This window comes from Kwoniella mangroviensis (genome assembly GCF_000507465.2).
Source record: "Kwoniella mangroviensis CBS 8507 chromosome 1 map unlocalized Ctg01, whole genome shotgun sequence".
NCBI lineage: Eukaryota > Fungi > Basidiomycota > Tremellomycetes > Tremellales > Cryptococcaceae > Kwoniella > Kwoniella mangrovensis.
Genome location: NW_027062533.1, coordinates 5,390,657 through 5,413,185, shown reverse-complemented (window position 1 = coordinate 5,413,185; position 22,529 = coordinate 5,390,657). Strand labels below are relative to the sequence as shown.

General features: G+C 43.3%; 10 protein-coding genes across 10 annotated transcripts; 6 read left to right on the top strand and 4 right to left on the bottom strand.

Moving 5' to 3' along the window:
- Positions 1-168: 168 nt before the first annotated feature.
- On the top strand, positions 169-2,779 carry I203_102040 (uncharacterized protein; the record flags this gene model as incomplete). The annotated part of the gene is made up of 5 exons (XM_019146544.1): positions 169-665; positions 727-886; positions 944-1,282; positions 1,345-1,627; positions 1,692-2,779. 5 exons carry the CDS (start codon positions 169-171, stop codon positions 2,777-2,779), a joined length of 2,367 nt encoding a protein of 788 aa, XP_019004077.1.
- A 150-nt stretch (positions 2,780-2,929) lies between these two features.
- I203_102039 (uncharacterized protein) lies at positions 2,930-5,793 on the bottom strand (the record flags this gene model as incomplete). The annotated part of the gene is made up of 2 exons (XM_019146543.1): positions 2,930-3,181; positions 3,274-5,793. 2 exons carry the CDS (start codon positions 5,791-5,793, stop codon positions 2,930-2,932), a joined length of 2,772 nt encoding a protein of 923 aa, XP_019004076.1.
- Positions 5,794-6,266: 473 nt separating this feature from the next.
- I203_102038 (uncharacterized protein) lies at positions 6,267-7,525 on the bottom strand (the record flags this gene model as incomplete). Its single annotated transcript, XM_019146542.2, has 7 exons — positions 6,267-6,287; positions 6,350-6,407; positions 6,496-6,695; positions 6,798-6,963; positions 7,046-7,188; positions 7,244-7,354; positions 7,406-7,525. The coding sequence occupies 7 exons, from the start codon at positions 7,523-7,525 to the stop codon at positions 6,267-6,269; spliced, it is 819 nt and encodes a 272-aa protein (XP_019004075.2).
- A 519-nt stretch (positions 7,526-8,044) lies between these two features.
- Positions 8,045-9,196, top strand: I203_102037 (uncharacterized protein; the record flags this gene model as incomplete). Its single annotated transcript, XM_019146541.1, has 3 exons — positions 8,045-8,650; positions 8,759-8,959; positions 9,035-9,196. The coding sequence occupies 3 exons, from the start codon at positions 8,045-8,047 to the stop codon at positions 9,194-9,196; spliced, it is 969 nt and encodes a 322-aa protein (XP_019004074.1).
- A 738-nt stretch (positions 9,197-9,934) lies between these two features.
- Positions 9,935-13,323, top strand: I203_102036 (sodium/hydrogen exchanger 3; the record flags this gene model as incomplete). Its single annotated transcript, XM_019146540.1, has 10 exons — positions 9,935-10,020; positions 10,104-10,275; positions 10,603-10,677; positions 10,765-10,841; positions 10,936-11,142; positions 11,287-11,519; positions 11,574-11,776; positions 11,852-12,879; positions 12,963-13,135; positions 13,193-13,323. 10 exons carry the CDS (start codon positions 9,935-9,937, stop codon positions 13,321-13,323), a joined length of 2,385 nt encoding a protein of 794 aa, XP_019004073.1.
- A 549-nt stretch (positions 13,324-13,872) lies between these two features.
- Positions 13,873-15,965, bottom strand: I203_102035 (uncharacterized protein; the record flags this gene model as incomplete). Its single annotated transcript, XM_019146539.1, has 6 exons — positions 13,873-13,890; positions 13,974-14,077; positions 14,152-14,359; positions 14,432-15,025; positions 15,123-15,500; positions 15,558-15,965. The coding sequence occupies 6 exons, from the start codon at positions 15,963-15,965 to the stop codon at positions 13,873-13,875; spliced, it is 1,710 nt and encodes a 569-aa protein (XP_019004072.1).
- An 886-nt stretch (positions 15,966-16,851) lies between these two features.
- On the top strand, positions 16,852-17,904 carry I203_102034 (uncharacterized protein; the record flags this gene model as incomplete). The annotated part of the gene is made up of 5 exons (XM_065517010.1): positions 16,852-17,016; positions 17,082-17,237; positions 17,359-17,545; positions 17,645-17,708; positions 17,784-17,904. 5 exons carry the CDS (start codon positions 16,852-16,854, stop codon positions 17,902-17,904), a joined length of 693 nt encoding a protein of 230 aa, XP_065373828.1.
- Positions 17,905-18,363: 459 nt separating this feature from the next.
- Positions 18,364-19,784, top strand: I203_102033 (uncharacterized protein; the record flags this gene model as incomplete). Its single annotated transcript, XM_065517009.1, has 7 exons — positions 18,364-18,366; positions 18,443-18,575; positions 18,738-18,815; positions 18,916-19,028; positions 19,133-19,228; positions 19,349-19,387; positions 19,500-19,784. 7 exons carry the CDS (start codon positions 18,364-18,366, stop codon positions 19,782-19,784), a joined length of 747 nt encoding a protein of 248 aa, XP_065373827.1.
- Positions 19,785-21,003: 1,219 nt separating this feature from the next.
- I203_102032 (uncharacterized protein) lies at positions 21,004-21,510 on the top strand (the record flags this gene model as incomplete). Its single annotated transcript, XM_019146537.1, has 1 exon — positions 21,004-21,510. The coding sequence occupies one exon, from the start codon at positions 21,004-21,006 to the stop codon at positions 21,508-21,510; it is 507 nt and encodes a 168-aa protein (XP_019004070.1).
- A 590-nt stretch (positions 21,511-22,100) lies between these two features.
- Positions 22,101-22,513, bottom strand: I203_102031 (uncharacterized protein; the record flags this gene model as incomplete). The annotated part of the gene is made up of 2 exons (XM_019146536.1): positions 22,101-22,417; positions 22,474-22,513. 2 exons carry the CDS (start codon positions 22,511-22,513, stop codon positions 22,101-22,103), a joined length of 357 nt encoding a protein of 118 aa, XP_019004069.1.
- Positions 22,514-22,529: the final 16 nt, after the last annotated feature.

Genomic DNA, 22,529 nt, shown 5'->3' with positions numbered 1-22,529 from the left:
ACACGTGGTTCTGATTCCGCATGAATGGGGCTCCGGGTGAATAGGATCAGATATTTTTGTTGATCCAAAAATCAAAATTACTCGAGTTGCGTTCAACAACTTAGGACATTCAATGAGCATAGGACTGTTCAAACTTCGCATCTTGACCCTCAATCAGCAACATCGAAAATGTCAGCCCTGGCAGCCAGACGAGCTGCTGCTCTTCTCGCCTCTCAGAATCCTACTTCCTCTTTCTCGAAAGCTCCCTCGCCCCAGCCCAGTGTAGCTTCTTCACCTTCTCCCCAAATATTAGAGAGCGATTCAGATGAGGACGGAAGCACTCCTCCTCCTCCTCCACCCGCTACCAACAAGAAGAGAAAACTGCGTAAATCATCCCCACCACCAGCAATCACCCCTCCAACACGGTACCATAATGATACATTTCCGACGACCATGATCCTTAAACCTGAAATCGTAAAATCAAATAGGAAAAGACGATTTTCACCATCTGCACCCGCCGAGGAGCCCGACGTAGTATCTGAAGACGGTAGTGATATGTCCGTAGGAGATAGTGATGCAGACTTAGCTGAGGAAGGTATGAATGATGTTGATGAAGGTAGAGCTCAATGGAGTGTACCTATAACTTCTGTTGATTCGACTCCTGGTCCATCGAGGAATAAGCCCAAGTAGGTCAGATTGCGATATCAAAGACAAACGTCAGACTGATAAGATTCTGATCATTTTCAGGCCGATCATACAGGATAGCACTGGTATTGACAATACGTCGAAATTCGCTGCACTGGAAAGCGTCAATATATACAAAGTATCGAAAGATGACTTACGGTTGGCTGGACTGAAAGATGATTATGCGGGAGATGGGATGATCATAAGTCTAGCCAAAGAAGAGGTAAGCTATCCCTCCATAAGAGCTCTCCATAATTAGCTTACTCTGTACTTCATATAGAATCTGATCATTGCCGGTACATACACCTTGACCCCCTTGTCCGGAAGCATATCTACATCTTCCTGTACACTTCAATGCGACGGCACGTCGTATCCCGTCTTCGCTCCTACCTCTCATCCTATACCTGTCATCTCACCGGTATCTGCCAAAACGAATCAGGGCAATGTACCTTGGCTTAGCAAGCTTAAACCACCCAAAGGATTCAGAAAGGGAGAAACACTATTTCTCATCAGAGAGAATAATTGCGGTATCGACGGATTGAGGTATGGTGCTGTACCGGGATTCGCTCATATATGGTTGGAAGAGATAGGAAGCTGGGGTCTCAAGGGTGTTCATCCCGTATGTCCCCGTCTACCTTCCGTATTGAAGGTCTGATCACTTGCTGACATTGAGTTGTACAGGTGATTGGATCATTCTCCACTCCCATATATCCTCATGTAACTCCATCAACGTGGTCCGAAGCTCTATCTTCCCTCTCCTCAAATGAGGAAGATAGTGAACGACCATTTGTAGGGCTTATCAAAGGTCCAAAGCGATCTGGTAAATCCACTTTCGGACGGGCGGTCCTAAACAACCTTTTGGAGAAGTACGAGAGGGTAGCTTGGTTGGAATGTGATCTGGGTCAAGGCGAGTTTAGTGCGGGTGGTATAGTAGGATTATGGGTTCTGGACAAACAAGTTTTAGGTGAGTAATCGTTTACTGTACCATCTCAATAATCCGTACTAATTATTCAATCGTCTGAAAAAAGGTCCCTCATTCACCCATCCATCGCTCCCTTATCGAGCCCATTATTTAGGCACATACACGCCTCTCACTTGTCCAGATGAGTACATCACGTCCCTCAAACATTTATTGGAAATCTACAAATTCGATATCCAACATTCACTTTCCGCCTCTACTTCTACCTTCACAAACAAAATCATTGATCAAGTGCCATTGGTGGTCAACACTCAAGGATGGGTAAAAGGTCTAGGTGAAGAATTATTACAATCCATAGAAAGGATGTCTGAGCCTTCACATATCTATTCATTCTCTTCTCCATATGAAGAGGAACAGCAGTATATCAATACGAATGGATGGACGAATTCACCAGTATATCCGACAAGCCTATTACCCGATCCATACTCTGACGAAAAAGTACAGATCAAGCAGATCATACTTGAATCAGCACCAATCACACCCCTTCAAGCTAGGTTCTCGGCCGCTGATCTGAGGGTATTATCAATTTTATCGTATTTCTACAGTTCGATCTCGCCCGAGGGAATTAAAAAGTGGGACTTTGCTAAACCACTTACATACCTTAACCCGTGGGAGGTAGAGTACGGTACGGATACGAAAAACAAAGCGATCAATAGGATATATATGATAGGGGAAGGTAGTGAAGGTGTCTTGAGTGAAGATCTGAATATAGCATTAAATGGATCGATCGTCGCTTTGATCGAGTTCATCAATACGGTATCTATGATTGAAGATGGAGATGAAGATCAGGTTTATTTACAAGGTAGATCTCTGCCGGAATTGGATTCAATGAATTTCCTAGGATTAGGTTTAATACGATATATCCAACCTTCGTCTTTGACCTTGTTAGATGGTAAGATTCACCTCCTGACTCCTCTTTCGGCGGAAGTACTGGGTAGATGTAAAGGGTTGATCAAGAATGGTGCTATCGAATTACCAACTCCGGGAATGCTAGGTTGGTCAAAATCAAATTCGAACTCTTCGACTCAAGGAGAGGGTGAAGAAGGGCAGATACCGTTCTTTGATAAGAGTGGGATCGAAGTTGTCGGAGGGGAAAGAAGGAGATGGAGGAAGAATATAATGAGGAAAGGGATGTAGGTATGAAACTTGGTATGACTTATCATATTTGATCGGATACCGAGATGTAGTCATCATGAAATGACGCATTGAGTACTGTTATTGTACTTCAAGTATGCATATAAACATGATTGTTACAACTATTCCATATCTAAACCATACCCAACTCGATCAAACCCCATGCCCATTAACACCACCTGCATTCTTCTGATTACTCTTCTCAACAATGCTTAGCAAACTCTCATGAAACCCTTCCCATTGTTCTATCAAATCTTTTTGATCATCAATTAAATCACTCAAATAACTTTCCAAAGTATTCTTAAATTCTTCAATACGTTCTTTTTCGAACCTTACAAATTCCGATTTGACTAGTCGAGTGAGATGTTCGAAATTTGAATGTTGTTCACGAACCGTTCGTTCGGCCTATTCCCGTTCACAAAAAAAAAAAAACAAAACAATCAAGTTAAGTCAGTGAGGATCTATAACGATCCAATACCTATCAAGCAAGAACTCACCTCTGCAATCTCAGCCAAAGACTGATTGACTCTATCTCCCAATTTCCCCTGATTCCTCAATTTCTCTCTTGTCGATTTCAACCTCGTCAATTCCCTTTCAGAGAACTGCCATACATTCCATGCTTTGATTCTACCTCCAAAAGCCACCCTCACACTCTGTACAAACCTGATATACTCTTCTGCTAGATTCAATAATTTGATAACTTCCAATTTCGCTTGGTTCTCATACAAGTTCTTTTCCCTTTCAGCTATTCCAGCTAGATTCGCTAAACTTGTTGAAAGGGATATACCCAAATCACTTTCAGACAATGCAGTGAGACTTTCTGAAAATTCTAAGATTGATTGTGAAAGTTCCAACTTCTGTTTTGAAGATTGTTCGATCGATTTGCTTAATTGTTTCAATTGATTTTCCATGGTATTCAAGAAATTATTCCGAGATTCAAACCAATCATCAAATTCATTAAACTTCATTCCTAATCCCATTCCAGTCAATCCACCTAATATCCCACCGGTGGAACCGGTACTGGCATTTTGAAGTTGTTGATATTTCTCATTGGCTAGTATCTCCTGTTTCCTATTTTTCGAATCAACACTGAACGAATCACTTTCTAAGAACAACCTAAGATCAGGATCAAGTTGAAGAACGGGATGAGAAGTAATTTTCAGTAGGAATTGTTGGAGTGCCGAACGACGAGTCTCGATGAATTGATCTTGGAATCTACCGAATGTATGTTTACCCGGCATGGGAGGTACGATTATACATGGATTATTGGAAGTTAGAATTTCAGACAACCATAGGAAATCGGAGAATCTTCGTAAGACTGAGGAATTCCCTTTTCGATAATGAGGTGAAGTGGTGGATGTCCTGACGGTGTATACTGTATATCCACGTACAGGATCACCTACTTTCGTAGGATCACTGACAGTTATTTGAAATACTGGTAGAGTAGATATCTTACGACGAGGTGAGGTAGTCGGTGTTGATATACTCCCGTCTTCACCTGGTGAGACCGGTTCCTGACCGCCGTTGGTTGAATTTGATAAGGAAGTATTCAATCTCGATGGAGAGGCAAAACCGTTAGATGGTCCGGCTGAAGCCAAAGCATCTTCCATCGAAGTCTCGCCCCAACCACCGGTAGACTCATCGTTGTTACCCCACATATCGGATCTAGTCGTTGCACTGACCAGACTAGGTCCACCTTTACCAAATAGCCCGTCTTCTTGCTCGTCATCTAGTACCCCCCATCCCTTTCCACCAAACCTCGAGGATGGAGGGCTAACCACTTCTGAGGCGGAGGCCACACCCCATTCTTTTTCCGGTACGGGAGGAGCAGGAGCAGAGCCACCGATAGAAAGTGATTTGAAACCATAGTCTTCCTCTGCGGACTCTACTGATGTCGGTGCATCTAGAGGAGAGACCGAAACTCTATCAGTCGAAGGAGTAGCCAACACCGAGGACGTATCCGTGATGTTGTTATTTGCAGGTGGGAGGGGTGTTGAGACTCGTGAGATTGTAGGTGTAGCCGAAGTGGATTGTGGTAAAGGTATCGATGTGGGTGATTTGATCGTAGGTATAGTAGGTGTACTAATTTTGTTTGGGGAGGAAGGGGACGTTCTAGTAGGAGTTGCTGTCTCGTGAGAAGGATCTTCCGCCTCTTGGACGGATGGCTTTGACTCATCTGTCTTGACCTGCAAAATCCCTTCATCGTCTTTACTGTCCACTTCAACCTTCTTCTCCTCCAGCTTTTCCGCATCCTTCGATCCGTCCTCCTTGACCTGCTGGTGTTTGGCTATGTTCTCTTCCTTTTTCTCCTCTTTGGCAGGTTTCTTCGAAGCATTAGGAGTGAACACATAGGTCTTCTTTTCCACCTTACTAGCAGAGGCAGGCGAGCCAATCCGAGGCGGGGGCGTAGACTTCACAAAAGCTTTCTTTAACGATTGTTCCGGATCGGATTCAGCCATCAAATCCTCATCTATGAGGGATGAGGGTAATCCCTTGATCTTCGGCTGTGGTTGAGGAGGTTGAACAGTACTTGGTAGATAATCATCATGGAGAGGCTGCTGAGGGGAGAAAGGTTGATTGGCAGGATCAGAGTGGCCAAATGGATTGGAAGAAGGGTCAAATGGGTTTACGTGCGGTTCTGGTAAAGTCGGTGTATTGAAAGAACTACTTGCATATACCCCTTGAATATCATTTTGCTGCTGTTGTTGTTCCCTCGCTGCTATGACAGAAGGTGGATCAGGCAATTTACCAATTGAATCTTCGTTGATCTTCTGCACATAAGGTGATATTTCTTCTCGGGGCGAATCAGGTACACCGAATGGTCTTGTATGCTGTTGAGGAGGAGGAGGAGGTAAGATGGTAGATGAGAAGGGAGTGGAGAATGACGGTGTGCTATCTGAGAATGGGTTGGCCCATGGATCGTCTGCTGCGCTGGGTACGGTCGGGTTGTCCCATGATGGTTTGGCGGGAGCTGCGGTGGAGGAGAGCAGCGCCGAGAAAGAAGCTTCTTCGTCCATCTTGCGGGACGATGATGGGGCCTTATGAGGATGATGGGATGGAGAGATGCAAGGAGAAAGGAATGGATGAGAAGTTGAAGTGAGTGAATGAGGTTGGACCGGTTATATATATGTGTTGAGTGCGTTGTGATGATGATGGTATGTGCTTCAATCGTCCATGACCCGCGCCTCACAGTGGCGTAATCGAATATGGGGGCCAAAGAACCGTTGGATTCTTGATATTGCAGATTGTGAACAAATGATATGCATCTGCCCAGATAGCAGATAGACCAAGGTAGGCATCTGGTCCTCCTGAATGTGATTCATAATGCATAGTTCGCACATCTGGATAGAATGATAGGATATCTATATATGAACATGATTGGGATAACATCTTGATTTACATTCCTAGTTGCCATATCCAGTTCGGTCGTTGGAATATGTTCCATGTACTACATCTCATTGTTTTGTATCGATCATCATTCTCCAGTCGTCTAGGCAGTCGATTTGACGTGCTGGACACGGTTCGTTAGAACTTTTCTGATGTGAAGAACGAGAGATCTGAACAGAAACTTACCAAATCATCGATCGTAGAGAAGAGCATACCATCACTCATGAGCTGTTCAACAGCATCCCTATCGATATGAAGAAGATGATGATTAGCAATCTGCAGACTTATACCATTCCGATGACTAGATGATTAAAGTCGAGGGACAAACTCACATGACAGCCTCTCCATTACCACTTCCCACTTGTCGAGAGATCAACGAAACATGTACTCCATCATCTGAGTCATCTTTCGATACAAATTCCATGATCTTTCGCTGTAAGCTTGGAAGACCAGCAAAGGCAGATTCGTTAGAGTGAGATTGGATACCAGCTGAGTAGTCAGCATGTGATGATCCAGCTGGAGCGGCACCTCCCTACGTTTGAGACAAGCGAACAGCTGTCAGTCTCACAATGCGATATGATCATTGGAACAAAGCTGAAAGATAAGGGACAACAAGGGGAGATCCACCACGTACCCGTCCTGTAGTTGCACCTCTCAACTGCAAGCTGACGTACAAAGCTTTCAGGAGATGATGATGAATTTCGTTGAAATCCGTTATCGGTCTAATATGAGTCGCTGAGATATGTCTTTTACCACCGAACATCTTGATCGATCCCATTATACCGACGTAGTGATCTTGTCTGAACGTTATTCCACATCAGTAAGCAATCGTTGTTATAAAAGAGGAAAGTCGAGAGAAGAGGTGGAAGTCAATTCACTCACTCGATGCCCTTGGCTTTACCAGTCTCATCATCCGCCGAATCCAACCATAATCTAACATCTATATATCCCGTTCCATCTCCAATCTCGTAAGAAACGTTGGTAGCTGATGATGATGAATTATGAACTGATCCAATCAACAATACCTAATTTCCTCGAGAAGATCAGCTTGGTTTCCTTTGGGAGAGAGAGCCAGCTGACCTGAGCGACTTCCACCCCATCAATGACGAAATCAGCATCCGCATGAACTTGCTCAGCAGCTAAGATCTGCTTGATCGTTACTGGTCGGATCGTTTGATTTCCCCCTCTTCCCTATAACCGTTCGTCGTAAGCTGGTATCCGCGACATGCGAGTCGAGCTTACCTTCTTTCCTCCAGGTGAATCTTGTGATCCGTAGGGCGATCCTCCGGCTACGAAACCACCACCGCCTCCACCACCACCGTAATATGGGTTCTGATTATCGTCTGGGTAATCGAAATCCATGATTAGTATTGATTATGAGGTTGAGGGAGAGACTAAAGGCAGTAGAAAGAAGAAGGAAAGATGACTGACAATTACTCATTCTATAGGTCTTATATACCTTGCTATCTGTATGGCTGTGTGTATACTAGGAAGGAAAATTGTCTTTGACTCTACTTATGATGGATTGACTTTTACGAGTGGTTGACTTTGGTTGACTGGACAAATGCAACATTATCTCTGCACCTCAGCATGGTATTGAAAGACGCGTCGCGTGTCCACGTGGCTTGTTGTATGGGATAAAATCAGATCAAATCGGATGTCAGATATTCCCAATCCTTGCTACCTTATCACCCCTTGCCTGTTGACTTTGTTTTGATTTTCCCACTGCAATCGTATCGTATCACATGATCTCCATCCCCATACACGCTTCTCCACTCTCAACGTCCACCTTCGCGACCCATCAACAACAAACAGCCATACATCACCCGCACTCGCACACATCCTTCGACTGAGCTCATCTGAACAGGATCAATCGCAGCCATGTCAATAGCGGAACCATCACCCAGCACACGCTCACCATTCTTGGATCAACCCACTCTCGACTCACTCTCATCTGCTACAGCCGGTGCTACTCGAGGTGACGGTGACGATGAGTCTGGTAATCCACTTAGCGAGTTCGCCCAACAGGTGTTAGGTGTAGAATCAGATTCGGATGCACATAATCTGTTGGATCTGGGTAGAAGTGATTATGCAATCATCAATGAGGAACAGACATTTAACGATTTATTACAGAACCAACATCAAGAAAGGGAACACGAACATGAACATGGGAATGGTCAACATCAACATGAACATGAGATTGATCCAGGATTAGAAAATGAATTATCCAGACAATTTACAGAGTTAGACGAATCGCAAAGGAATCAATCCCAACATGAGAATCACGAACATGCTGTGGATGAAATCACAAAACAAGGTGATCAGATATCCACATTGGTATATGGTGGTAGGATAAGTAAGCGAAAGAGGGTGAATGTAGGAAATGGTTCGGGAGGGGACAGACCTGCGACAGAGGAAATTATAACGGACGCGGATGGGAATCCGGTAGGACCACATGAATATGTGAGGTTGAAGAAGGATAGTCATGTGAGTAATACCCATTCGTCCCGCTGTAGCGTTTTGTATACTTGACAAGAGTTTGTTAATCCGCTATATAATGTACAAGAGTTGATGCTGATATACCTGATTTTGCAGAAAGAAGTCGAAAGACGTCGTAGGGAAGGTATAAACGACGGAATCAACGAGATCGCCCAGCTGATACCTGGAGGGACCGATAGAAAAGGGAAGGGGACGGTATTGAAGAGAGCAGTAGCTTATATAATTGAATTGAACGATAAGGTCAGAGCGGATCAAGAGGAATTGACAAAGAAGGATATCGAAAAACAGGATCTAGAGGTGAGTTCGGATTATCGTATGCGATTTTTATGCGTAGGAATGGAGCGCTGAATGATCTATTTGGGGATGATATAGGCTCAACTAGCACACCTTCAGAGACAGATGCAGGAAGAACGAGATCGATCGATGCGATTCGAAACTTCATGGCGAGAAGCTGAAGATAGAGCGGCAAGTTCGAACTTTGAGGTTGAACGTATACGGGATGAGTTGGAACAACTGAAGAAGTCACAGGCATGAGTAATCAGTTGCTACGTGGAGAGGGGTCCAAGAGTATTTATCACTCAGGTCAAGCAATTCAGATGAGGTTTACAGTGCTTGATTTGTCTGAGGAGAGAGGATGAAGGATCCAGGTGAACAATATGTGAATTTGTGATTCTCATTTCTTATATATTTTTCTTGGTCTTTCGTTTTCGTCTTTCGTCCGCTTTTTTTCTAGGTAGCCTAAGGTTGTATGCACCATGTTCGTATTTATATATTAGAGTATGAATGAATCTATCTGTGTAACCAGCGGTGATGTCCGCCAGATCTCTCTGTTCTAGCTTTGACGTGTAACGTGAACGTGAATCCTGAGGATGAGCAAGTGAGACAACGGCTACCTAATCTTTGGGGTCAATATACTAGACATATAATCGGAAATCATCTCAACTCTGTCTGCTATCTCGTTCTGCACCATATAAGACGATCTAGATACGTACGAGATACAAGCATACTGGCTCAGCTTACAACTCTTCGACAACTGCTCTTCCGCCGCTAGTGAAATTCTCCGACTCTCAGCTTTGGGCGATTCGTCTCATCACCAATTATCGTTCGGATTTATCTCACATCAACACATCATAGAATCTCTATCGCAGGCTCAGAAGATATCTTGTCAAGCACAGGGGACATATAGCAACCCAGTAGCAATAGGACAGTAACTTTAGTAGCATCAGCAACAGGGGACGGAGACCTCCTTTAATCTCAATCTCATCTTCAAGGATGTCTTCATCAGGAGGTTCAACGACTCCTATCCTAAATCCGCCAGCAGAGGTGATCAACCCAGCCGACGAGGAGTTTTATGCATCGTATGTTTTCATATCTTCTACATAGCTCAACCGTTTCCCCTACCCTCATCGTACGCTACAAGCTGATGTCGATATGATCGCAGATGGGGTCTATGTATCCTATGTCTCCTCCTGATCGGAGCGCTCATAACGTCATATTACCTGCAAATCAAGAGGATAAGAGCAGTGCACGAAACGGTAGTTTCGATATTTGCTGGGATGGTAGTGGGGTTGATCATTAGGTTGTCGCCTGGACATATGATTAGGGAGATGCTGGTGAGTGAGAAATAGCATTTGATTGAACTCTCCGAGTAGTGAGCGTGATTGTACTATGTATGAGAGACGGAGAAGAGGTGATGACAGTAGTAAGGGTCACGGCGAGGAGGATTGTTGGGACAGAATAGCATGGAGACACATGACAGTGAGCGGAGAGCGATGAGGGGAAGTGCGAAGAGAGAGTGGAGTACAACAATTTCAACCAGCGATGATATGGCGCTATCACGATTCTTGGTATTATTGAGGTGGGATTGTATAGGATGGGATGATAGAAATATAGTCTATTATTATATCGCATGCTGATCATCTCTATAATCCTGCCTGCAGTCATTCAAACATACCTTCTTCTTCAACGCTTTACTACCACCTATCATCTTGAATTCGGGATACGAGTTGAAACAGGTGAGTGAGATATCTCCCAAGCTCAATATACCATTTGTGACCATCATTCAAGTTAATAAAGCTGATTCATCCTATCGCATGCTATAGGAAAACTTCTTCAGGAATTTCGGTGTGATTCTGACATTTGCATTTCTGGGAACTTTCATCTCAGCAGTAGGAATAGGGTGAGTATTTTTCCCTATCCTTCCTGGTGATCAGCCTCATGCGATACATATCGTGGTCTGAGAAGAAGCTGATAATCGTGATTTGATATCGCAGAGTTTTGGTATATATCTGGTCGTTCCTAGGCTTAGAAGGTCTGAAATTCACCCTTTTGGAATGTCTAATCTTCGGTTCGACCCTGTCTGCCACTGATCCTGTGACGATCTTGGCTATCTTCAATACGGCCAAAGTCGACCCCAAGCTGTACTCAATCATTTTTGGAGAATCCATATTGAACGATGCTGTCAGTATCGTCATGTACGAGTAAGTCTTCTTCTCCTTTCTATGAGACTCATCGACATAGTCAAGTCTCCTGTCAATGATCAATCATGGTATCTCGTACATATGATAAGAAGCGGATGGTTATTCTTGTGGATATGTATAGCTGACTGTTCCGAATTCCACCAGAACCCTCTCCCAATTCCACGGTGAAGACATCTACCTTTCATCTTTGTTCCACGGTGTGGGAATATTCTTATTCTCTTTCCTCGTATCGATGGCTTTGGGTGTAGCATTCGGTCTGGCATGTTCATTAGGTCTCAAACATTCTCATCTGGCGACCTACCCTCATATCGAGAGTTGTCTGGTGGCCTTGGTGGCTTACACAAGTTATTTCTTCTCGAATGGTATTGCTATGAGTGGTAAGTTGGCTCTCCATCCTGTATGTCCAAATATCTGCTGATCGCTATAAATAGGTATCGTATCCCTCTTGTTCTGCGGAATAACCCTAAAACATTACGCCTATCATACGATGTCAAAACGAACGCAAAGAACTACAAAATATATGTTCGCTGTATTGGCACAATTATCAGAAAATTTCATCTTCATCTATCTAGGTTTGAACTTGTTTACTCAGGATGTACAGGTATTCAAACCTCTATTCATCCTTGTTTCAGCTGTAAGTATCTCTCGTATAGCTATTTCCTGAATCGCAGAGCAGTCTAAGCTTACAAACTCTGTGCTACTTTATTAGATCGCAGTCATGGCATCACGTTACGCGGCGGTCTTCCCCTTATCGGAACTTATCAACTGGGTCTTCCATACTCGAGGACAGCGATACGAGGAACTACCCCACTCGTACCAGATGATGTTATTCTGGGCAGGTTTAAGAGGAGCAGTCGGTGTAGCATTGGCAGCGGGGATCACCGGCGACAATGCCGATGCGCTACGAACGACGATCTTAGTTGTAGTGGTATTGACGGTGATCATATTTGGCGGTACCACCGCTAGGATGTTAGAAGTGCTGGGTATAAGGGTAGGAGTGGAAGATGAAGATGCCTCTTCGGATGATGAAGCTGAAGGATGGACCAGCTATAACGGCAACTTGGCGTTGTCGATGGGTCCTGGATCAAGACGATATGCGGGACAGAACGGTAGAGGATACAGTTACGGTGGAGGTGAATATGACGATAACGAAATTGAAAATGGAATTGATCTTCATTCACCTGAGAATTCACCTTATATCTCTTCTTCATCCAAGAATCAACTTCATTTACCTAGATCCAGACAAGCTTCTATGGGAGCTAGGTCAACGTTCGGTACGAACAACTCTAGATCTGGGTTCTCGACGAATTCAGAGTCGGATGATAATGAGGAGGTCTTACCTTCTGCTGGACCTAGTGGAGAGTATGAAGGAGGACGTAATGATGAAGAAGGTGGTGTGGGTGGTGGTTTGGGAGGTATAAGACCCGGAATGATATTTAGAGATGGACAGTGGTTTACAGCATTAGACGAAAGGTATTTACTTCCATTGTTCAGTAATTCCGTTACTGCCCGAAGGCATCATGCGAAGAAGGCGACTAGGAAAGTCAGCAGTAGTTTGTATAACGCTGCTGGGGAGAGGGAAGGAAGAGGAGGTGAAAGTGGACATGGAACTCCAAGAGGAGGTAATTCCTTGGAACTCAATCGTGGTGGTCAAGGGCAAGGGACAGACGAAGATTATGCTTATGATGGTGAAAGTGAGAATGGTAAAGTGAAAAGTGGATTACCAAGGACGTTTAGGTGAGTTTACTCAACTTGTGTAAAATGATTTCGTCCAAAAGCTGGGCCAAAATCGAACTGATATCTATGTTACGGGGAAATAGCGGTTCAGTAACGGATTTCTTCTTTGCCAAAGCCGATCCTTCATCATCCACAACGAACCTACATCAATCATCTTCAAACATGTCTTTACCATTGGAAGATCGGAGTAGGGGAAATTCGAGTAGTGGACCTGGACCATCGACATCAACGAATATAAGGAGAGGTAGTGGGGATGGTAAATGACTACTTGGTTCAAATTCTAATTACGGTTCCACACCTACCCCGACTGTAGTCTCTGTTCCAGCCAATGTGAAAACTAATTCTAATCCTGATGAACAAGGTTGGATATGGACTGGATCTGGAGTAGGTGAAGTCGAAGGAACCAGTAGAAGCTCGACACCTAAATTGACTAAAGCTGATTAATCCGAATATGTATATATATAAGATTTTCATATAGATGGACTCTTTTCGCTTTATTCCTATTTCTGATTTTGGATGAAATTGGAAAATGAAACCAGTCAACAATTTAAAATGTGTATAGTGAAAATATCGTATATGCATATCAAACAAAATAGAAAAAGCTCTCACAGACATCTTTCACGTGCTACTTGGCTCATTGCTGTAGCTGAAATGGTATACTGATTTAGGATGTGTCATGTTTGCATTTCAAGGTGGAATGAATGTTCCCCTAAGCCTAATTTACAACTACAGCTACAAGTAAAGGTATGAATACAAATACAGATACAGATACAAATATAAATTACTTGTTTTGGTCAAGTCTATAGATGTATTTTCACGATATTCCTTCTGTCAAATGATACAACTAATCACGAAGCAGATCACCTGTTATCAGTGGAACATTCCAACAGTCTAACAGCCCGATTTCGACAGAAGTCGTAAATTTACAACAGCGGAAGGGTTCACTCGAAATCTCAATCCAATCCGAGTCAATGCAGTGCGAGAATATTTACATTAGTTGTGCTCGTACGCCTACATGATATAGTACAAGTAAGCGATAATTAGCGAGTTCCAACTTCACTTGTGAAGTTTCAGATAATGAGCATAAAACTCACCCTGAAGATATTCCGTCGATGTCTAACGTTTATACCTCTACAACTAGTCAAATCAATCCTCGATAACAGTTTACAACCTTGCAGAATAATTTCCATGTCCTCATCTATTTCCCATTCCCGCATCGATTAGCTATTTCTCTTTCTCTTTTTGAATTTCTGCTGGAAGGGATATACATACCTGTTATAGTAGTTCCTGATAAATCTAATGATCTCAATTTGGGGAATCCCTGTAAGGCAAGTGCGAAAGTATGAGTATCGTCGATGATTGCTGAGGGCAATTCCAGTTGCTCTAGAGGACTCGTAACAGACCTCTCATCTTCATGATGTGAATCAGAAGGAAAGAAGATCGATGAGTCGATAGATTGAGGTATGACCAATGACAATTTCTGTTTAACCACCTTAGCATTCATTTATTCTAGTGCAATTCGATCAGCCTCTGAGTAATCATACCAACTCACCTTCAGGCTCTTTCTCCAATTCCCACTCAGACCATCACGAAATATCAAATCCGAATATCTACCCATACAAGCCTCGCACATCGGGTCTTTCGACCCTCCAGGATCCACTTTCATACTAAACTCTTCTAACCTCTCGCACCGACTGAGTATCTTGCCTAATCTCGTAAACGGGGTAGAATCAGGTATACCTGATGATAGTAATTTTGTCGATTTGATATGACCCAATTTTAACGATCTCAACGTATCCATCTGCTTCTCCAATAGATGATTCAGAACTTCAACAGGAACAGGTGGTCCACCTGCACCTAAATGCAATCTGATTAAGCCCGGAGAGAGATTTATAAGAGTATCTTCAGGTATAAGTAATCCAGGTAAATACAGATGAGTTAATTTAGGAAAGTGAATGTGAAAGCTGTACCACTGAATGATGTTTTCCGGATGTGACTGACGAGGTTGTGGGTATCCTCCAAAGGATTGGGATAGGATCTTGGATCGATGACGATAATCTTTGGAAGGAGAGTTGAGGAAATCGCCTGGGAGAGATAAGTGAGTGAGGGATGGGTATGGTTGAGAAGAGAATGTATCGTTGATATTCTGGCAAAAGGATGTATAAGTCTGAAATTCAATAACAATGATGAAATGACATAACAAAGTGATATGCTATCATGCTGACATGGCAGAGATTACTCACTTCGAAAAATACTGAATCCACTTTAAAAACTTCCAACCGTTTTCCAAACCTATCCAACAAATTCTTCACTTCCCCCTCAGTGATTTTCGTACCTTTCATATTCAATCCCTTCAACCCACTACATCGTCCCAAGATCTGCTTGATAGTCTTCTCTCCAGCCAGACTACATCCTTTGAGATTTATCGATTCAAGATTCGGTAGATTATATATGATCGCTGAGATACCTAGATCACTAGCTTTGGAAGCATGCTTCAAGCTGAGAGAGGTGAATTGCTCTCTTTGTTCAGGAGAGGGGATAAGGGACTTGACGTGTTCTGCTGAGGAGATTGAAGGAAGAAGTTCACCGGGGATGTACAAATGAGGTGGGATAAGGAATACCTATTTACCCGATTAAGCCCAATCCCAATTCTCAACGTAAATCGGTAGTGCACTCACCTCTGCAAGGATCTTGACAGTCAAGAACCCTCCCCAATACCTGAACACTGAATCCCTTATCCCCTCTTTCAAATGATTGGGCAGGAATCCCCATGCAGCCTTAAACTCGGCTCCAGTCCCATCACCGCTGACATCCCATAATTTCTTGAACCCCCTTGCTATAGACTCACTACAGCATTTCACTAATGTTGGTAGTTCTCTCAATCTGGGGGGTCTTATGGATATGGATGAAGTTGACAATTGAGATTCTGAGATCAAGGTATCCCAATCATCTGTCGAATTCCATATAGATCGTTGAACTTTGGTTCTCTTGCGGGGTGTAGTGGATGTATTGGATAGACGTGATCTCTTGGACTTGGAAGGGCTATTGGTGGTTTTGCCGGCTGGTAGAGAGCGCTTGGGTGGCATGGTTCATCTTACACCACCTCTGAGTATGATGTGTGATGGTCTTGTCAGTGTGAGTATATACAATGAAAATGAGCAGTACTTCCACTTGTGATGTTCTGCACTGAATTCGCACTCAAAAGTCGAGGGATGTAATGACGTTGCGTCCGTTGGAATCCTTCTCGGCGACCTCCGCCTTGATGTCTCCTCGGATCTCGTCTGGGTGTCACGTTCAGGCCCAAACCAAGCACAGGAACGGGGTCAAGATTGGGGTTTGTTTACATCCTCAGTCAAACAGCCTAAATGCCATCACGAGCACAGACTAGCGTATTTCTTATGCTTCACCTCTCTGCGAAGTTCATTTTTCGTCCAGAGCATGTAGGATAATATTCATATGACGAAGCGCATGTACGTCTGCGATCACACAACCACTGGTGACCCACCTTGATGTTGGGATACATATGCTTGTAAGATACCAAAAGCCTGGACCTATTGAAGTTCGGCGCCTCACAAAAATGAGAGATCCCATCCGACGTGATATCTCGCAAAGATCCATCCTCCGGATCATCACTCTCACGTAAGGAACTAGGGACGGAAAGGGTATGTCAGACAGACTCCTCTTATTTGTTTGTTGTTGATGTCTTCACCATAGCAATGCATGTGCTGCATACTCATGTATATAAGTAGGTCAACGGTAGATTTAGACTTGTATTATATATTCTATATTCTACATCTCTCTCTTACAATCAACAATTCACGACATCACAAAAAAGTCTTCACCGTCTAACGTCTAACGTCTAACTAACTTATCTAGTCACTCTTTTGATCAACCATTTCAACGACTGCCAGCACCACGAATTCGATATACACATATACGCTTCTAACGACCAAACTTTCTAAATATCGTACAATGTCCTTCAAATCAATTATCATCGCTTTACCATTCCTCCTTGCCGTCTCAGCTTCTTCTCCCTCATCATCGACAGAACACAATATCTTCTTGGGATGTACCGATCCTTTGGCTACTCCGATCAGACCGTTGAAGGTTAATGCCGATTCGGTATCTAGCTGTGTTGTAAGTATACATCTTCCGTCTTGCTGTATATGGATGATGCTAATTCCAGCTGGTTGTATGCGTAGGAATCATGTGGTTCATCAGCTATCAAAAATACTTTCGCATACTGGTTAGGAGGCGAGGAGTCTTCATGTGTATGTTCGACAGTCGGTCCAGCAGAGGAATATGATATTGCTTTCCCTAGAGATGGGGAGAGCAGTTGTGATGATCATGAAGTTGCTGTGAGTGTGATTTATGAACAGCCTACCTATCGTCAATCAGTGTAATCACAATATCGTCATCATCCTCGAGACGAAGACAGACATGCACATTCTGACAATTGATGAATGTACATCCGTATAGGTATTCGTAACCAAATCTGGTCATTCATTCCAACATCAACCCAAACGATCCGGTCGATCATCATCCAAATTCAAGAGATCATTACCTCCAATCGAAAGAGATACCTCATGTCCTGAACCTTTGACCGCATGTAATGTCGAGGGTGATTCGAGCAGTTATCAATGTATTGATCCCCAATTCGCTTTGAGTGAGTAAAATCCTCCTTGCGTTCCTAGCTAGTTGTCAAATGCGGACTTCACATATCGTTGAGGTTATCCCCATACTGACGCTATCGACAAACGAGTAGACTCATGCGGTGGTTGCATTCACGGTGAATTCGGGTCTACCTCAGTGGCATCTTCAGCTGTAGAGTGAGTGATCACTGACTACCTCGACATCTCATTTACCCCGATATACAAGCTGATATTTGGTTTTTTATATTGTAGCTGCTCAAAACTCGAGGGTGTAGCTGAAGGAGGAGTGATCTGCTCAGCAGGTAGATGTAAAGCCTATAGATGTTCGGATGGATATCAATTATCAAGTGCCAATACTTGCGTCAAGAAGTAAGGCGTAGTTTTGTAGCTTGTTGGGATTTCTTTCTTTCGGCTTCATCATTGTTATCATGGACAATATCATTTATATACCATACCATGTTAGATATGCATTGTCACTATAATCTTGCTTCTAGCTTCTGATCTTCATCTTCCATCGCTCTTTGCAATGTATACATACCCATTCGTCCAAGGTAAACAAGCGAATATTTTACCTTGTTTGATACTCCCCTTTTAAGTAAAAGGTGTGTTTGGTTCAGACGCAAACAAACCTCCACCTGCACGTACAGTAGGGAGATGCACTGGTCGTATGAGCTGGTGGCTGAAGAGCAAGTCTATCAACATTCCTCTGCTACCTTCCTTCCATCTGACTTACCTAATTATCAAAATCAAGAGAGGCTCACCTGACTATCTTATACCCGTAGCATCCACTGATTGAGGGTGCACATCGCTGTAAAAGATCCATTGAAAGAAAATGGTGAGCGAGCCATCGTTCCATAAATTGTTGATCTCGCGCACGACCAGCTAATTACCTTACTCCTCAACACGGACAGTCTCTCACACCCCAGGCATTACGATTACTTTCTCGAGAGACCATCACCCTCCGTTCGGATCCTCCTGAGGGAGTGAGGATAGTGGTTGATGAAGATGATCTGACCAACATGGAAGGATGGGTGCAGGGGCCAGGTGAGTGTCAGTTTCAACAGGAAGCAGGTTAGAAGATAGTCGCGTGCTTGGATGTTTGAGATCCGTAATCGACGACATGATACCCTCCAATCTAACATGTCGCCAAAGATATCTGAAAGTGAATGGGATAGCTTCGCTGATAGCTTGCTTGATGACTTATAGGAGGTACACCTTACGAAGGTGGTTATTTCCGAATCCGATTTTCATTTGGACCCGAATATCCCAACTTACCACCTAAATGTATGTCAATTTCCCTGTCTCTACTCCTACTTGGATGATTAGCTCTTCGCCACTATCAAGCCGTACTTTGCTAAAATTGAGCTAATGAGTGTGTGTATAGGCACGATGATTACCAAAATCTTCCATCCAAACATCTCTAAAAGCGGTGAAATCTGTGTGGACACATTGAAAAAAGGTTGGAATAAGAGTTATGGAGTTGGCCATGTCCTGGTGGTGAGTAATATCCAATGAAGCTCACTGACCGTTTCGGTCAAACGTCAAATCATCGTACGCGAGCTGATATGGGTGAATGATACATTCATTCATTCAATGGATAGACAATAAAATGCTTGTTGATTTACCCTAATCCCGAATCTGCATTGGATGAGGAAGCTGGGAAACAATTACTGGCAGATTATGATGGTTATTGCAAGGTGAGTAATCATGTTCCGACCAAATAGTGACATCTTCGAAATGGCCCCGATATTTGTGTACATAGTGATATATGTAAGAGAGAGTGATGACTGATAAATGGGCCATATGGGTCGGTATAGTACGCGAAATTGATGACTAGCATTCACGCAATTCCAAATGTGAGTATACCTCTTACCTTTTCGAATCGATGTATAAAGCCATTGGCTATGCATGAAGGCAATCATCTCAATACTTGACCTATCGGGCCTTACTGATATTTGACATCGTCAGCTTCCCCCTCCCGAGTTTAGGAACACTTCATCCTCATCTGCTACCCCTGTATCAACTGCACGACCAGTATCTTCCAGTAAGCCCACACCGCTTGGGACGAATGTCAAGCAGAACCCTTCTCCTATCATCGAACAAGGTCCAACGGTTGGAGATGATACTTCAAAAGCTGTAAAGACTATCATCACTGGTGTACCCGCTACTACCAAAGTCCCTATTGCTGGAGCTGGAGCTGGGGGTAAGACGGCGGCGAATAGTAAAGCCAAAAGAGGAGCTAAGAGGTTGTAAATACCTTGAACTCCTATTTAGTGATGGGTATGAGAGGGAGGAAGTGAGGTAAAGCGCGTATATTTATCGCTCTGGACTTTTGAGGAAATATTCTGCATATACATCCATATACCTGTTTATGAATCTCATGTGGTAATTGTACTGTACATGTATGCATATGTGTCTCTGTGATGCAGTGCAGCTTAGAATGAACAGCATTATACGATGCATGTGATTGAGAAGAGGCAAAGGTCAGGACAGCCGCGATAAAAGTAAGAGCAAAAAGATCAGTCGCGTCGGTCGACTCCAATTTATCGTTGATGTGTCTACTTCATATGTTGTGTGGTCGAAATCACTTACCACGACACAACCTTTCTCAATCTTCCATGAACACAATCTGTCCCCATATGAGAAGCACAAAAAGCACAAGAAGAAAAACAATGTCAATTCTCGATGCTTCCATCCACGACCAATCTGTTCTCATCTGATTGTTCAACCACGACCCATCGGAATGTTTCCCCGTAAGAGTACAATTCTCACTCTGTCCAAAGGCCCAAAGGACCCTTCCCCTCCCATGTCCAAGTCGTGCTAACATCATGTTCATGTTTATTGTTGTTTTCATCTTGCTTCATACACGCTCACCTCTGTTCTTGACAGACATATATAATACCGAATGCTTTCTTGGGGACTGAAGAAAACTCTTTGTCGTTACTAACATTTGCCACTCGGTCCATAAAGTTATCTCTTATCTCGGTCTTACCTACGTATCTTTGACGCACAGACCCATTGATCATTGACCAAACAGTCACACGACCTCCTTTGATATCATCCTCATCTTTGATCTCTCGTCTCTTCTTTTATTCACCTGACAACAAATCATATATAGAGGAGAGTATATCACCAATATCACTTTCACAAACGTTCTCACTTGGCTTCTTCTTTTGATTTTATACTCAGACTACGATAGCGAAGGCGATTCAACGTGCATTTGCATTTGCAATTACCAGCGTTTTACGATAACGAAAAATCAACCGTTGGCAAGAGACAGACAATATCCAATATATAGTAGGACAATTGTCGTATCCATCGAGACGATTGAACGAGCTTCATACGCAACAAAGAGACACACCGATACAAGATAATATACGATCACAGCTTGAAACATAGCCTCAAACAACCCTAGTACGTTAATACAAGAGGCGATTAGGAGCTGAGCTGACGTTATGCGTCTCTCGCAGAAATGGATTACCTTACCATCCTCTCCACACGGTCTTTGATCCTCTTTCCCTCACGTGACTCATTGCCTTCCAACCTGCCTATTCATCGACCATTACCTACATCACCTCTGTCCTCACCGATCTCACCTACATATGTCCTCTTCCCTCCGGAACCTATCGCTTTACCTATAAGCTCGTTATTATATAACGAGACTAATTGCAGGTACTACCTCATCCATCATGTACTTACCTCTACTCGACCCAATCCATTCGGACACCGGGAAGATGACAGAAGGATAAGGAACGAGGTGGAAGTAATGGTCTTCGAGGAATTAGATAGAGTCAAGATGTTCGTAAGAGAATTAGGCAATTGGTTTAACCAGCAGTCGGTAAATGGGATGGAAGAAGATGAGTTGAGGGACTTGGCAGGGAAATATGGTCTGGGATCACAGATGGATTTGCCAAAGGGTGATGGACATGCTGATAGCCATGGGTACGAGTCTAAAGGAGAGACGATGGTTTTGGTCTAGTCAGATTATACTCAACGAGACCAATATATGGATTAATAGATCGATTCGATAATCTGTCATCACCACAATTTGCGATTCTTACGAAATACGACGATCGACGATAATCAGTCCCGAACTCATATCACGTCACTCATTCAACCTTACTCATTCCGCATTTGACCAGTTGTCACCTTGCATGTTGATCATCCAGGTGGCTCTGTCACTTTTGTATCAGTTAGCAAACAACATTTTTTCGTTAGTTTATTCTTGTTCATCGACTGTAAACTTTTTTTTTTCCGTTGACTTCCAGCATCCAGATTCTCGCATTTCTGTCCGATACATGATCCTTGGATATACTCTGCACTTGTCTATACACCTTTTTATTCTGAATTGTACATTATTGACTTATATAATATCTTTTGTCGTTTCATGAGGGGTGATTCGTTATTTGTAAGAGAACATGGTTGTTTATAAAGCTAGTATTATGTATCTAAATGTTCATATATCGATACAATGTATCATCAGCAAAACATCTTTTCACCCTTTGATATAGTTATCCTCTGATCCAGATAGACTATTATAGATCGATATTACGAAGAAGAAACATCTACTCACCCAGCAATCATTCCCAGCCCACCTAAAGGCGTAACAGGACCCAACCACCTAAATCTATCTCTACCAAGTACCAAAGCGAATATACTTCCTGAAAACACCGCTGCGCCAGAGATGATCAACCCAGAGGCCAATCGGTACTTCCTACTTGCCCCTAGTAAGCCAGGATGGAATGATATCGCCAATAAGGCCAGACCGTTATAGATCAAATAGGACGATGCGGTGTTCCACGAGTTGATTTTCTGCTCAGCGATAGGTGGTTTGAGAGTGCGGAGACCGTGTGATCCGAATGCACCGAAGGATATGCCCGTCGCGGCTGGATAGGTCATAGTCAATAATTGTTGCTGGATATGATAGACAATCGGGACTTACTGATCAAAGCACCTGATCTGAAGATTGTGGAGGGGTTCATACTTGGATCATGTACG